Here is a 15,586-nt window from a genome sequence, read left to right on the forward strand (position 1 = left end):
CTGCCTGTCCTTTTTACATTTCTCTGTGCATTTCTGCGTCATTATGCAAATAAGGAGGAGCTGTGTCTGTGCAACGGAATAATAAAACAGACAACAATAATAAAACACACACATAAATAAATAAATTTAAAAAGAAGTAATTAATAAAACAAAGTTGAAGATGATAACGGACAATAAATAAATATGGTAATTATTATAAAGTTAATTAAAAAAAGATAATTAAAAGAAAAAATATATTGTATAATTTAATTATTGCATAAATGTATTTATTAACTTTATTTTTTGTGCATTTAATCATGCTTATTTATATATTGAGCATTTATTTATTTCTGTTTTTATTTCTCAATCTGTCAGGATCAGTCCTCTATAAGGAACATCCCTCAACTGGTTAAAAAATCACTTTATATTTAGTATGCACATTCTCAATCATTTTATAGTAATTTTGAAATAACATATTAAGTAATGCCACAATTTACTACTAATAGGATTTAATATGATATAATACAGTGAAAATTTATCTAATTGATTTTCACTTTCTAAGATTGTTCTGAAATATGCAGTATGTGGCCAAAAAAAAGAAAAGAAAAAAAAAATGGGTAGACAGAACAAACTAGCAAAAACTGTACTTGTTCATTCAGTCTAAATCAAAACCATACCGGTGCAATATGCACCTGTTATACTAAGGATGTATTATGCCTGGTTGCTGAAAGTACATTTGTCAAGTAATTTGTGACTTTTAGTAAAGCATTTGGATGCTGAGCCAGAAAAAGAGCAGCACTTATTGTCAGAGATGCTATGACCATTGCCTTGTAGCTAGACAGGTACATAAGCTTGGATGGTGTTTGCTTGGCAGGACTTTTGACAGTTTGGCCGTGCTGCACTGTTTCCTGCTCCTCCTGGGTCAGGACCATGGGGCAGAGTTCAGCCAGTACTTCCAGAGCTGCTCGCTGACCAGCTTGTACTGCACCACTCATGTACCCACACCACTGGGTGGCTGTCTCTGTGCCTGCCCAATGAATCCTGTAAATCACAGAAAATCAATAAGCCACATACTAAACATTAAGCTTTATGTTGCTGCATTTGTTATATTCTCATTTGGAGTAATTATATCTACGGTCCTTACTGAATTGTTGAAATTGTATTCATCAACCACACTCTTTCTGATGACAAAATGCTTAAATTGTAACACAGAATACAGAAAAATCTAAAAAGGAAATTTGGAACATTTCATAGGGCCCTATAAATCCCTTTTTAGCACTTTTATATGTAGTGGCATTAACACTCATTTACATTATCAGTACAGAGTACACATGTGACTGTACTGTTGGCATATTCATCTCTCTGCGTGCCGACATTTGCAAGTACATGCTCAGCAGCCCTCTCCAGATAAAAGAGGAACCCTCTTTCGGGAAGGGATAAGTGCTAGTCAGAAAGTAGCAGTCTCTTCAAGCCCGTTATTCAGTAACTGTGGTGCAATGATGTTCTGGTACCCACGAAAACTAAAAGAGATGAATGATCTGCCCTCTTTGGATGCTAGTGAGTCTGCGTTCCTTAAGGCCGAACATGCACATACGGCAGGCGAATATGCATGGGGATAGCTGTGTGACTTCACTGTTTTTTTTATTTTATTTTTACTGATGGACAAATCTGGAATTTAAATGTATGTGTTTTCTTTTTACAGACTTGCCTCCTGAAAGGAGCTGTATCAACCAATAGCTCACTTGACTCTCAGTGGTAACCACTATGTTAAGTGTTAATACGCAGTACGTGTATGTTCAGAGAACCATAATCCCGGCCTTACTGAGGTGAGCTATTGGGACTATACTACCTACGTGTTTCGTTCACACCAACTGATTTTATCCTTTCACATCTATGTACCGCTAAGACACAAGACATTCCACTAATTCACCATTCAAAGGATATGGCACACATAACTGATTACTACTCATGTGTTTGCTAGCTCATCATGCTTGCTTCAAGGCTCCTCTACTGTACCAGCCCCCACCCCTGTGCACCACTTAGATGAATAGAGAGTGGCTCCCCCTTAGCACCTTTTATCTTGCCAGTATCCTCAGTGATTAATTCATGTTATCTGAACAGCAGAGTGAGAGGCCTCAGCATCAAACAAGCTTCCACTGGACTCCATATATACACTTCTCTGATGTTGTAAGGCAGGATATGACAATGAATTTGGCGAAGGGACGTTAATATTCAGCAAGGGTCCTAACAAGAAATTGACTACAAACACAGAGCAGAGTAAAGAGGAGTAAAAAGAAGATCAGTGTGTGCCAAAGCTGCAATGAGAAATGCACAGAAGCATTTTGATTGTTTGGCCCAGGCTTTTAGACGATGCCACTTGAAACTTCATCAGCAGAATATCCAAGACCTTGAGACTACAGACTGAAAGGCCTTTTGGCAACATGTCATCAAGCTTGCAGCTGGTAATGCACATTACCTTCCTATCCACTGAGAGGTCTGATAAAGACTGCATTTTAAGTGTTTGTTGAAGTTGCCTGATGTTACTAAGTATAGAGGCATTTACTGCAACACATGGTTAAACTCTTTTGTTTAAGTAGGATTTATTCTGCAGTGACTCAGCCAGTTCCAGAGTGCGATAACCCCAAAGATCACTGAGATGTTCTACTGTATATACAAATGAGAATGAAAAATGAAAGCAATGCATTCACCAAGTATGGTAATAAAAAATAAAACAGGCAGGAGTGGTGTATTAAGAAATCAGTCAACACAACCACTGCAGCGGCATGCATGGCAGGTGGCAGTAAACAGTATAATGAGCCTCAGTATTATGATGAGAAGAGGCAGAGCTTGTCAGATTAAAAAGGCCACCTTGTGGTCTTGATTGAACTTGATTGGTGTCTTGTTTAAATTGGTTATTATATGATAATAGTTAAGGGAAACTGATCAATGACAGCACCCACGACTTTATTGCTCTGTCAAAATGAACGCAATGCTTTATTTTTGTAAATTGTTGAGAAAAGTAAAGCATGTGATTATGGTGATCTACTATTTCAATTCCCCAACATGGATGATTCCAGAAATGCACAATTATGGGATTAATCCAGTCTCTAAATTTGGGAATAAAGATAAAAGAATCCCTCTGAGCTAGTGGGATATCGTTTTGACCTCTGCTGTATACAAACTGTTCTGCTGTTTTCAATTTAATCACATTTCCCAGTGGGCTGAGTCAGATACTATAACAGCAGATGAACAAAATGGATTTATAGAAGAAACTCGTCCGCCTTGTCACATTAAGCACAAATACAGACTCTAGGAAGAATAAAGCTCTCTTTCTATTCCATCAACGAGCCTGCATTTGATCACAATGACTAAAGCATTCTCTGACTAAACTGTGTTACTTGTTCTAAAATATAATTAAACACCTTTTGTCTGTATATGGAAAGATGAAGCGAAGCATAAACTGTCTGTCAGATTGAATTGCCCTATTTAAACAATCCATAGCGCATGCTCTTAAGTGGATGGTGCAAGTGCATTAACGGCATGTCCACGTGTTATCTTGGTCATTCAGATTAATACAAAAAACATGAATATCACACACCATTTAGTGTGATGTCATCACTGACCTGCATGGATAATAGTCAAGAGTGCACGCACGTTGTGAACCTGCTAGTGATGCGCGGATCAGCTCTGACATCATCCAAAATAAATCATCTGCAAATTATTTCAGATTCAGAGACCTAAATCTGCATGGACATTTGTCTTCACCGCTGCTGGCTCCTGTGGGCAGGGACGTGCACAGATATTTAGAGAGCAGGGGCTCAAGTGAAAAAAAGGGCACTTCTCATAATTATTATTTTTTCTAACACAACTCTGACTTCCTTACCAATTTATGTTAATTCCCTCAAAATCACGCAATTGTTTCATACATAAATTCAACAAAATAATCATGCGTTCTTTAGTATTCATGCTGGCGTGCACACACACACACACACACACACAATAACTGGTGGTGACAAGGACTTCATTTCACAACAACTATGGTATTAGACGAGGAGCCTACGATCAAAATTATGAAGTTACTGTTTAAGACAGGACACTTTTTTTGATGTAGTGGTCAATTTTGAGATTTTGGTCATATTTCCATGTCTTCTTTTACTCTAATGAAAATCTTTTTGCATCTGTAGATTTCTTCTAAATTAACCAAAAAAAGCTAATCTGCATATTTAAAAATAACATTTCAGGGGAAAAGACTCTTGATGTAAGTCATTAACTGGGGAAGTTCTGTGGGGATATGCTGTAGGTATTTATTTATTTAGTCTATTTACCTGAGGTGCCTTGTCAAATGTATGCAAATGAGCGAATTTTAATTTGTTTACACATAGTTTGCATATCAATGTAGCAATTGTGATGATGTTATTAGATACAAATTTTACTGTATTCACCTGTAGTGTCTCCATTAAGTTCAGTACATTAGCCTGTATGGCCAAGATATATTGCCTTAGCTAAATGTTAGCTTATTACATTAGCTAGTACCTCATAAGCCACACATGTTAGCAAGTCACAAGTTAATTATATTTGGCTTTTGGCTAATTAGGTACTGGTAGCTTAGTCTTTTGTTCATTACCACTCACATTCACACAAGCCAAGAAAAACACACCTGGGGTAGTTGGGAGGGGCGACTGCCTGTCTGTTTGTCTGAGAGAGAGAGAGAGAGAGAGAGAGAGAGAGAGGGAGGGCTGGCATTGGAACTGACAAAGTCTCCTGAAGTGATATTTAGATATGGTGATTTCTTTATTGTGTGTTTTATTGACGTATGATCCTTTTCTTTAAAGATTTACTTTAATGATTCGGGAGGCTGCTGTCAGTCATTTTAAACGTTTTCATGAGTGTAATGTCGCAGCAAATATTGTGGGACATTTAAGCTGCATATTAAGGACAGGACAGACTGAGGAAACTCTCCAGAGGAAACAGAATTAAAGCTTCTTAACACAGCTCTGATGGAGTTCAGGATTTATCAGTAGCTAAGGATTTACTGTATGAACCTGGACTGCGTTTGACTTTTTGGATAGAAGAACACAGAAGATCAGACCAGCTATGTTATGTGACGTTATCGACAGGCACAGGCCACCGAGCAGGTCTGACCACCCAAGCACATCTGGTACCTACACCGGCCTAGAGAGCAAGGACAGCAGCCCATTGGTTTATTTTCTATACTGACACTGGGCTGGCCCAATCACATCTCTTACAAACCCCTCTGCCATCTGTTCCCCTTCGAGGGAACTCGAACTGCGTCGGTGACGACGCTATGGGAACGCCTCTGGGCGTGACAGGGCTGAACTATGAATGAAACTACTCCAATCCACACATCACCCCGCCTGGAGTGCCTTGCTTCATAGAAAGGGCTAATGTGTCCTGTGTGTCGGCGTGCTTATATACCCCCTCCGGTTACGCCGTCACACACAACCTGTAGGGAGGGAGGATCATAGCTGTCATTTTGGGAACATGTCCTGGCCACCACTTTTTGAAAGGAAGTTTTCTAAAAAAAAATAGCAACAAGAAAAGTTAAAGAACAAATGCTTTGAGAAAGGTTTATTTGCACAATTAGAAAATATGCAATGGAGTGTAATTACAGAACAGATCTGCCTTTTTCCAAAAAACAGCAACTTATATTACGAAAACAAGCTACTGGTTACTGCATTATATTCTATTATATTTTTATATTCTGATTTGTCACCTGCCAGCGTTTCCCTCTATATAAATAAAGACATTTCCACCATAAATTAGAGCAGAATGATTTTAATGCATAAAATCTTCTGGGGGAGGACAGTGGCACCCCCAGAAAATGTTGCTAAGGGTGGCCAGATGGGGCCACTGAAAATCCTGGGGCGGCACACTAAAACCAAAAATCGTAACAGAATTTCAGGAATTCTATTTTGCAGGATATACTAGTTGAATACTACATAAAAATATGAGTTAAGGCATCTCAGACGGGTATACTTTATGTTACTAATTGTCTATTGTCCATAGACTAAAACCAGTTCAGTTAACGTTTTGAGTTATACAAAAATCCTGTTTAATGTATTATGTATCTGTACGTGTTAGTTAATTAATTGATCTTCAATTATACTAGTTGACCTTTTCCTTAAAAAGACAGCTTTTATTTGTAGGAGTGCATTGGCTGCAAAGAACAAAACATTTACTGGGAACAAGCCGACTCAAGATTACATTTATTCATTTAGCTGACGCTTTTATCCAAAGCGACTTACAATTGCTATATATATATATCAGGCCGCACACCTCTGGAGCAACTAGGGGTTAAGTGTTTTGCTCAGGGACACGTTGGTGGATGTGTCACAGTGGGGGATTGAACCCGGGTCTCTCACACGAAAGGCATGTGTCTTATCCATTGCCACCACCACCAAGATTACAGACATTCCGGGGCATAGATATTTTTCTTTTCATTTTTCTAATAATTTAATTGAAATATTCAATATGTGTCTGCATAAAGTTGTGTAATGATATTAGTACTGGAAGCTTCTTCAGATTATTTCATCAATTCATTGAGGCATCCTTTAAGATGCACTTTTGCTCTTAACGCGATGAGCTGTTTAAGTTATAGGTGATAGATATTTATTAGTCCTTTCGGAAATTCATAGTGTGTCATACAGCAAACATCAGACCAACAACCAGACAACTACTTTACCAACACAAACATCACCCGAGTGCTAGTTACTCTAAGGGGCAGCTCACCCAGTTATGACTGTGACGTTACAACCCAAACTCACGGCCCAACCAGGAGAACAACAAACGCACGTGTGTACATTTTCAGCTGAGGATTGCGGCTTACTTTGGCTAGCCTTCAACTCAACAATCGATCATGATTTCAGTTAAACGCTAAAGTTGCTGTTACTGCTCAACACCACTGAAGTAAACAACAACGCGCACAGACCTTTTTTTCCACAGAGATCCTGCAATCAAAACAGAAAGAATATCCGCCAATATATATCCCCTTCCAGGCCAGAATGTTGGCGTAACAATACAGAATAATAAAGCAGTATAAAAGCAGCTCTATGAAAACATTATGAAAACAACCATAATCCATAGCCTAGTATCAATCGATTCAGCACAACAATTTGGCCCATGCACGGAGCAGCCACAGAGTCAGGATGATAAAAGATGCTTTCACTCACCACAGCTGAGGGCTCACATGAGGAAAAGTGGAGAAAACTTCTGGATGCCTGTGAAATTTTTCAAATAGTCCTCCAACTCTTTGCGGACCCACAGTGCTGTTTAACATTTTCCTTGGAGTTTAATAAACGTTATGATCCAACTTTCACTGAGCTCCTAGCTGTTTTCCTCCAACTGTTTGACATTTACCCTTCCAAGTAACATTAAGCCCAGTTTCACAGCATCGTCCAGATGACCCCCGCTGTTGTCATATTTTGCAATCCTCTCAGAAAGATGAAGATGAGGCCGGACACATGATGGTCTCCCTCGAAGCCAGAGGTACTTTTCCGGTCACACACAGTGCTGTCAGGGGCTCCAGTGTCCTTACGATGTTAGCTTGCTGTTAGCGATGGTGTTAACCTGTTGCTATCTGCAGACTAGTATAGCTTTCAACACACAGTACAATCCACAACGATGTGTAGCAGTATGACAAAGTTATTAGAAACTAGCCAGGCTACTAACTGTCGCTGTATATTAATTAAATTACACTTTTCTTTCTTCTGCAGCTGGTCACTAACTCTACAGAAAACACACACTTTTCTGCAGCAGGCTGACCAGGTAACTCCACTCCGCTCTGCCTGTTAGTCCCGCCCCTTAACCAATCACATTTTTAGAAATGTATAGCTATCTACATGGATGAAAAGAAACAAATGTGCATTGTTCAAAAAAGACTAACATCTGAATCACTTTATTTAAATAAAGATAATTCTACCATAAATTGGTGCAGAAAATATCTCCAGAATGCAGGAAATTAAGTGTTTAGTGCTCAAAATTTTCTAGGGGACCCCCAGATCCACATTTAAATATATTTCAACATTGAATATTTCATCAAATAGTGTTAAAATATCTTGTCTAGTTCTCATGAACCCAATATTGTGAATTGTGCAAGTGTATCATCACACTCCTAATCTGAACCCTTATGTCCCCACCACTTTTCAACACAAAGTGACGTCCTTCATTCATTTTATCTCATCAAAGTACAAACACACCCCAAGCTATAATGTGTTAAATAAAATGTAAACGGCAGTGAAGTTGGTATTAAATTTCATCCTAGAATCCTGAATAGTGCAGTATCTTCCTGCCATTTATACTATATAATTAGCAGTAGAAAAAGCTCAGCATGTTGCTAGAGATAGCCTACAAATAAAATGCATAAGGGTTATAATTGCAAACGGTTCTATGAATAATTTATGTCTATCCACTGCGAGGCAAGGCCCCCAAAATTATCCGGCTTGGGACCCCCAGATTCACAGGGTCAGCCCTGACACTTGCATTGTACAGTCCTTTTACTGGGTGTAGAAGTTTTAGTGGGATCTCAGAGATTTAAAGTTTGCATTTTTGTCTGTGTGTTGGCAAAAAAGTGTTGGTTTGGTACTGGTGAAGTCAGAGTCCTTTTCCGCTGTGTTGGAAGATTCCGCACAATTGGATTATACTGGAAGACAAGAGATTTGTTCGATCTACTTCCGTTGGCACCAGAAACATCTTACCATTTGCTTCTTGCTGACTTTTTCTTCACACATTTTTTTGTTGGATTGTCTGTGTATAAACAGATGCTTTGCTTCTGGCCTTTGTGTTGGCCTATCACAGTCATACTGTATGTGTTGGCAGGACGAGATCCACCCAAGGCTGTTTCATGCAAATTCAAGAAGCAGTTTTGCTGCACTGAGTCATTTTCAGTGAATGAGATTTGTGCAACAGTTCTGTGGCTAGTGGCTGTTCATCAGATTTGATCTGTTAGATGTATTTGGGTGTTTCTTTAAGTTGGTCCTTTGGGGAAATTCCGGGACCCTGTGAGTATAATGCTACTAGACACAAATTTCAACCTTTTGAACTAGGCATGGGCAGTATCTATTTTTTCATACCTTCATAGCTTCATGACATTTCACCGGGGTATACAGTATGTATAGATGAATAGTTAGGAAATAAGCACCCTTCTTCCATAGATTCTTTCTGGAGGACCTGTTGCCACAGCGGATATCAACATATCAGTGGGCTGATCGGAGATGATGTGCACCAGCTTTGTCCATGTCAGCTGGCTCACCTTTATCATCGGACTAAACCCAAAATACTCCCTAACGGGGGCAGAGGCATTTTTCTTTTCTACTAGTCCTGTCACATTATCCCCACCATTCACAGTCGCCATCAAGTCGCTCCTTATTGTGTGCGTAGTGTTTGGTTGAGGGAGACAGAGTGACCAGCAGGTGAAAGCAAAGGACCAGAGGAAAAGGTGAAGAATGAAGTTTATTATATAAAAACATATTGGTGTTTAGTTTTGTGTGTGTGTGTGTGTGTGTGTGTGTGTGTGTGTGAAGGTCTAAAAGAATTGAGGGGAGACTGCCTCTTTTAAGTCATATCAATGTGATTGAAAGATTGATCATCAAGCTTACACTGTACTCTACAACTCTCATCTGCACTAGACCAGAACTGATTTTTTTATTTCAACGACAAGAGTATTGTGTTGTGTTTTGTGATGGTGATTTCTTGCTGAACTGTTGTATGTTAGTCTGCTGTCAAGCTTTTGATATATATGCAGTATTAGAGGTAAACATCAGGCATTGCCTGGTAAGAAGCAAGAGCCTTTGTAAAAGAAGTGAGTCATTTTGGTATTTCAGATTGAGGAGCAGTGTTGCTGCTGCCCTTCCAAGAGAGAATGGAGAAGAACTGATGGCTAATCCTGAAATGGCTGAATGGATGCAAACTTCACTGTACGCACAGAGATAAACTGCTAAGTTTATAGAGCTCTGATGGAGAGCTCCACTTTTAATTATTAGAGCTACGTAATTATATTCTCAGCATCAATTTCTAAACTAAGACACCGTTTTAAAATATTTAAATGTATTCTGTTACACTCCGTCTTAGGAGGTATATAATAGGTTGAATGAACTAATCCTACTCTGTTGGTTGTAATAATCCAAACAATGTGAGAAGCAACACAAACAACCAATTTGTTCCAAAATTCCAGCATCCTACTAAGCAACTCTTGTCAATTCAGTGTTTATTCTGCATGGATTTTAACTTAACTTAGTAAATCATGAACCTACTGAGGCCAGTTTATTTATAGTTCTTTGTTTCTTCTCTTCTCTCTAACACCACACCTAGAATTGAGTAGGGTAGTGTAAACATCTCACATGCTGACCAGTCAGGCATAGTATCCAATTACTCTAATAATATTGAGATTCATAATATCCCCAAAAAATGCCATAATCCATCAGACACTACAGGAATCTATCAATATAACTGTATGCATACAACAGAAACTGTATGTTTGAAGCATCAACAGCATCTTAGTTATCTAAGCATGGGCTTGTCTTCATTACACGTGCCGGATTTGTTTCAAGGTCAAAGCGTGTCCTTGAGAATCCATTTCCTATATGGGGCAGGAATGTGGATAAGGGCTACCGCGATGTGCTGCTTTCTGAGTTACGTTATGTAATGAGCTTCCTCTGCTCCCCACAGACTTAATGTCATTATGGAAATACATTACCTGGATCCCCCTCCCCACCTCTCGCTCTCATTCGTTCAGCTTTGTGCATCTCTGAACAGGCCATTAGAAATGGATTATAGGACGTTTTCCTATGAGAACACCACCCCTGAAGACCTCCTGCCATTTCCTTACCACTGGACTAATATGTATCAGTGAAGGCATAATCACTCCCACAACTCATGTCCATGATCTGTAGGCCCTGGGTGCTAGTGAGTAATCCCTGGTTGGCAGGGTGAAGTGCAGACATTGTTTCAGTGGTATAAAAATAGCATGAGCATCCAGCAACCACAGTCAGTATCTCTCATCCTGGAATCTAATGTGCAATCATACTATTTACTGAACTATAAACTCTGAATTTAGCTCTTGGAATTATTTTTTAAAGATTTAGAAACTCCACTACACAGCCAGTTCTTCTGGTGAGAACACAAAGGAAAGGTAACTCTTTTGAGGATTGGGAGAAGGAAATGTGTGGTGCTGTGGTGTATTTGTCATCTGTGGGGTGATTACCTGCCACAGGGCTTCCTCAGGCTAGGGTGGTAATATGTTAGCAGACCTGGTGCCATGACATTAACAGGGCAGCCCCCGCTGTAGTCCTCCTTAGCCCAATCCTGTAAAGCAGAAAAGTGAAATGGCATTAATATTGTAGCATTTCACAGCACAGTGCAAAAGCGTGGCTTTGTTTGAACAAAATCGCACTTGATGGCACTGCTCAAATCTAATCTAGCCAGACTTTATTTGAAAGAACAGCACATGAAAACATAATCACACACCAACATAGACCATGGACTAGGGCTTTTCAACGTCTGACACTGTGCCCCCTCCCCCCACCCCACCCCTTCATATAATACTGACAACTGTGCTCTCAATACAGCCTGTCTATTACGCTGAATTAGCTATTAGCAGTTCCTGTTTGCAGTGTACCCAATGTAATACAACAATCCCTGGATTACTTTAATACTGAACTAAACTTAAAAACATGATGATTCTCAGGCAAATTCTTGAATTTTAAAGAGCATCTTTTCCTGTCATACATCTTGTAAATGTACAATAATGCTCATGGATAGTTGTTATTTATGTTGCAGATGTAAAGTTATCTAAAATATAACATCACATGTCTTATTGTAGAATGTTTATCACAAGTCCATCCATCCATCGTCAACCGCTTATCCTGCGTACAGGGTCGCGGGGCCAATCCCAGCTGACATAGGGTCACAAATCAACCTAGTCTCCATGTCTTTGGACAGTGGGAGGAAGCCGGAGCACCCGGAAAGAACCCACGCAGACACGGGGAGAACATGCAAACTCCACACAGAAAGGTCATGCTGGATGCTCATGTTAATTGTTGACTCGCCAACAATAACTACTTAATACTTTTCTTCTAAATTGGAGGTTAGTGGAATTAAACATTTCCTATTAAATGGCAAGTACAAGCACAAAAGAATTAAAATTTAGTATCAAGAAACTTTAAACTTTAAACTGATTGTACATACCCATTGGGTAGCTTTTTTCTCTTCTCTGAGATGTTATTGTATTCTATAATTCCATGTTCCCATTGAATCTCTTCAAAGAACAATCATGATGTCTCCCTTAATTTCCTTGCCTCAAGTTTCCTTAGGGCAATTTCCCTTTACATCATTGCGTTCAACAGTGAAGCAAGGAAAAAGTAGTCCAGGGACCAAAATCATATATCTGCATGACTAATGTGCTGCTTCATAGTCTACCATTGTATGCTGTACATCATGTAATGGAGTTAAGTAGCTCCTATCTGTATGGAGATGCACTGATTGCACTTTTCTTGGCCGATTCTGAATTTTCTAAAGGTCTGATCTGCCAATTCCGATTTTGGCCAATTTCTTTCTTTCTAAGAACTATAATTGACTTTTATTATGGAATTTTTTTTCTTTCTTTCTTTCTTTCTTTCTTAGGATCCACATTAGCACCAACATAAACATTGGGGTTGTACATGTTATCTACACATTACCCTTTTCTAGTATATTATTTATCTCACCATTTGTCTTTGGCTTAATTCTCCTCCTCATTTTAGTGTTTACCCACAGATTGTTTTAATTTGCTCACCTTGCTTTTCCCTTCAGACACACATACACCTCTCTCTCCCTGTGTGTGTCTGCTGTGTTGACATTCAGCACTATGTGTAGTACTTTTTCCCCCCTTGTTTCTGTTTTAACAGCAGAAGGTGAGCCGCTTCTGCTGGAGGCTTGTTATTAATGACGTCGCCTATCGAAACAATTGAGATCAACGTGGAACTTGCACAAACAGGTGTATTCACTGTTGCTTTACCTGGTCCATGCTTGGAAAATATCCAGTGTGTCCATGTCGTCTAACTAATAATGTCTCTCTCTCTCTCTCTCTGTTTCTCTGCCAAATGTTCTTTGGTTGCCGTTAATTTAACTGGGCGGTAGATGTGTGGGGAAGTACAAGGTCATGTGTGTCCACAATGTGCGGGTTTGCTTCCTTTGGATAGCCCCGCCCTCCTTCAGCCAGTTTTCCATACCCAACTCCCAAGTCGGTTTGGGCGATGTCTACAAAATTTCCAACGGACGATGTCTGCAATGAAACATCGGGATGGACGATGTCATCGGGTGCGGGTACGCGGGAGGCAGCAGTCGTCTCATGTGCATGTGTACAAACTTCACTCGGTAAAAAAAATTGGTAGACTATTAACTTACATTACAAGTCACGTTGGACACACAGAGTGCAGATGTTGGTTTCAGTTGTTGGACAGGCTGCGTCATTAAGCCGACGTGCGGCTGCCGTGATAACGGATCGCGGGTGGAAATATACGGAAAAAACGACGAGTTGTCAGTATTTTACAATCACGATGCCAGCTCAACGTCGTGATGTCTGTCAGCCATCGCCGATGGACGATGGCATCTATCGGCCCAACTACTCCCAAGGATTTATTATAATGTATTCCATTTGTATACTTTCACATGAAAACAGTGTAAGAAAAGATAGCATGCCTTCTGTGCCTGAGCCATTTCAAAGCTCCCGAGAACTCGTTGTGATCCCACACAAGTTTCCCACTTTCCAAGACGCTGCCATAGTTAATACAGGAGTACTCAGTTGTGGTAATAATCATATCTTTGACATGTGTCTATATGTTTCCATGGTGGATCTTTCTGGATATGAATGTTATAAAAATATGTGGTCCACATTTGTACATTTGGTGAATGTGAATTAACATTTGCATTGCCTCAAAATTTAGCAGTAAAATAAATGTGATTAATACAGGTCTAGAACCTGAACCTAGAAACTCTTAACTAATACATTTAGCTAACAGGTTAGATCAGTATGCATTACACTACACTAAGTCTTTTATAAATTAATCAATTTGGTCCATTGTTGATGACAGAGCTGCAGACCTTAGCTACACAAATTAGCCTTCCTCTGGAATGCAGGGTAAAAAATGAGACTAGCAATTTTGGCACTACAAAATTCTGCCTCAAACCAAAACATTGTTTTATTAGATCAGACATCTGCCGCTGAACTACTTACTTTCTCTTCATAGTGGATGGAAGATGCGGCCTCAGGACCTAGGTATTTGACCAGACTGGAAAGCACGGCTTTTCTTCTCTCTCTCCTACCCTGCAAATAGAAGGAAATGTCTGTGCCAACATGGTACTTACATTACACTGGCTCATCACTCAGAAATATAACAGCAGGTTGCTAAAATATGAATGCATATTCTAGAAACCAAACAGCAGTCAATTTGAATAATAAGCATGGTCAGCACATGCTCCTGGTTGTATTAGTTCATAAGGTAAGGTATGTACAGAGCAGCTGAGGCCTGAGGACCAAACCGACTGATCACCATGAAACATTCTGACAGATGTTGCAAAATTGTATAGGGTTCTTTATTGGGATGTCACTTGACCTTTTCTCTCTCTGCACACTCTTGTGCAAGAGCTGAAAGTCTAGTCTCTTAATACACTCCATACACAATAACAAAGACTGAATTGAAGCATGGTGCCAAAATGTTTTCGATGAGGAATTTCTAACACAAACCTACTCTTTATTTGCTGCAGGACTGCTAATGTCAGCTGAAAATCCTATTAAATTACATAGCCAAAAATGCCCTTCAACTTTTGACTTCACCTGCTCAAACCAAACCAATATAACTAAAAACCATCATCCATCATCCATCGTCAACCACTTATCCTGCGTACAGGGTTGTAGGGTGTATATATATATATACACACATATCGTCTATGGCATAAGACATTACAATTAGAATATATACAATAAATCACATTTAGCACAAATAGTGTGTAATTGTAATCTTGATGTCAACTTGCCTCACATACAGATTCATTATTCTCCTCTGTTAAGCAGTGAGGTAGCAAGTCAGGGTTAATTATTTGCACCCTGTGTGCCATGGCGCAGCAGGGAGACAGCTACTTTTCAGTTTTGTAGTAAGTCAGGCTAATGACCAAAATGCCAAAACAACATTAGGCTGGATTATTTATTTTTTTCAGCAAAGGGAAAGCACTGGCCCTAAATGAAAATGTTAATAGAGAAAAGAAGAGAGAGGATGTAGCTGGGTGTACCAAAAGTGTGTATGGGAGAACAGTTAGAGGGAGGATGGCAGCTGTCTATAGTACTGGCAGAATATATGAAATGTAACCTTGTCTGTCAGCAACGTAGGCATCAAGGGATTTAAGCCTGCATGAATCCAATACAAAAGTATTGCAGAAAATAATTCATCAACACGTGCTATTATGGTGCTATCTGGTTAACCTTCCACTACGTGCAAGTATGAAGCTTGTTTTCAGGGCAAATAAATGATACTTCAGAAAGAGATTACCAAAAAGAACCTCAGTGCCTTGTGACATAGCGCCACAAAACAATTATATTTGAAAAAAAAAACATTTAGCT

General features: G+C 39.4%; 1 protein-coding gene across 1 annotated transcript; it reads right to left on the bottom strand.

Moving 5' to 3' along the window:
• Positions 1-241: 241 nt before the first annotated feature.
• On the bottom strand, positions 242-14,296 carry LOC119901570 (amine oxidase [flavin-containing]-like; the record flags this gene model as incomplete). Its single annotated transcript, XM_038717146.1, has 3 exons — positions 242-1,020; positions 11,198-11,298; positions 14,207-14,296. Coding segments are annotated over 3 exons (537 nt in total), but the record flags the coding sequence as incomplete, so codon positions are not given.
• Between the last annotated feature and the right edge of the window lie 1,290 nt (positions 14,297-15,586).

The sequence above is a fragment of the Micropterus salmoides genome, unplaced genomic scaffold, assembly GCF_014851395.1.
Source record: "Micropterus salmoides isolate LMB-PRFRI ecotype aquatic unplaced genomic scaffold, ASM1485139v1 Ms_hic_scaffold_1384, whole genome shotgun sequence".
Classification (NCBI taxonomy): domain Eukaryota; kingdom Metazoa; phylum Chordata; class Actinopteri; order Centrarchiformes; family Centrarchidae; genus Micropterus; species Micropterus salmoides.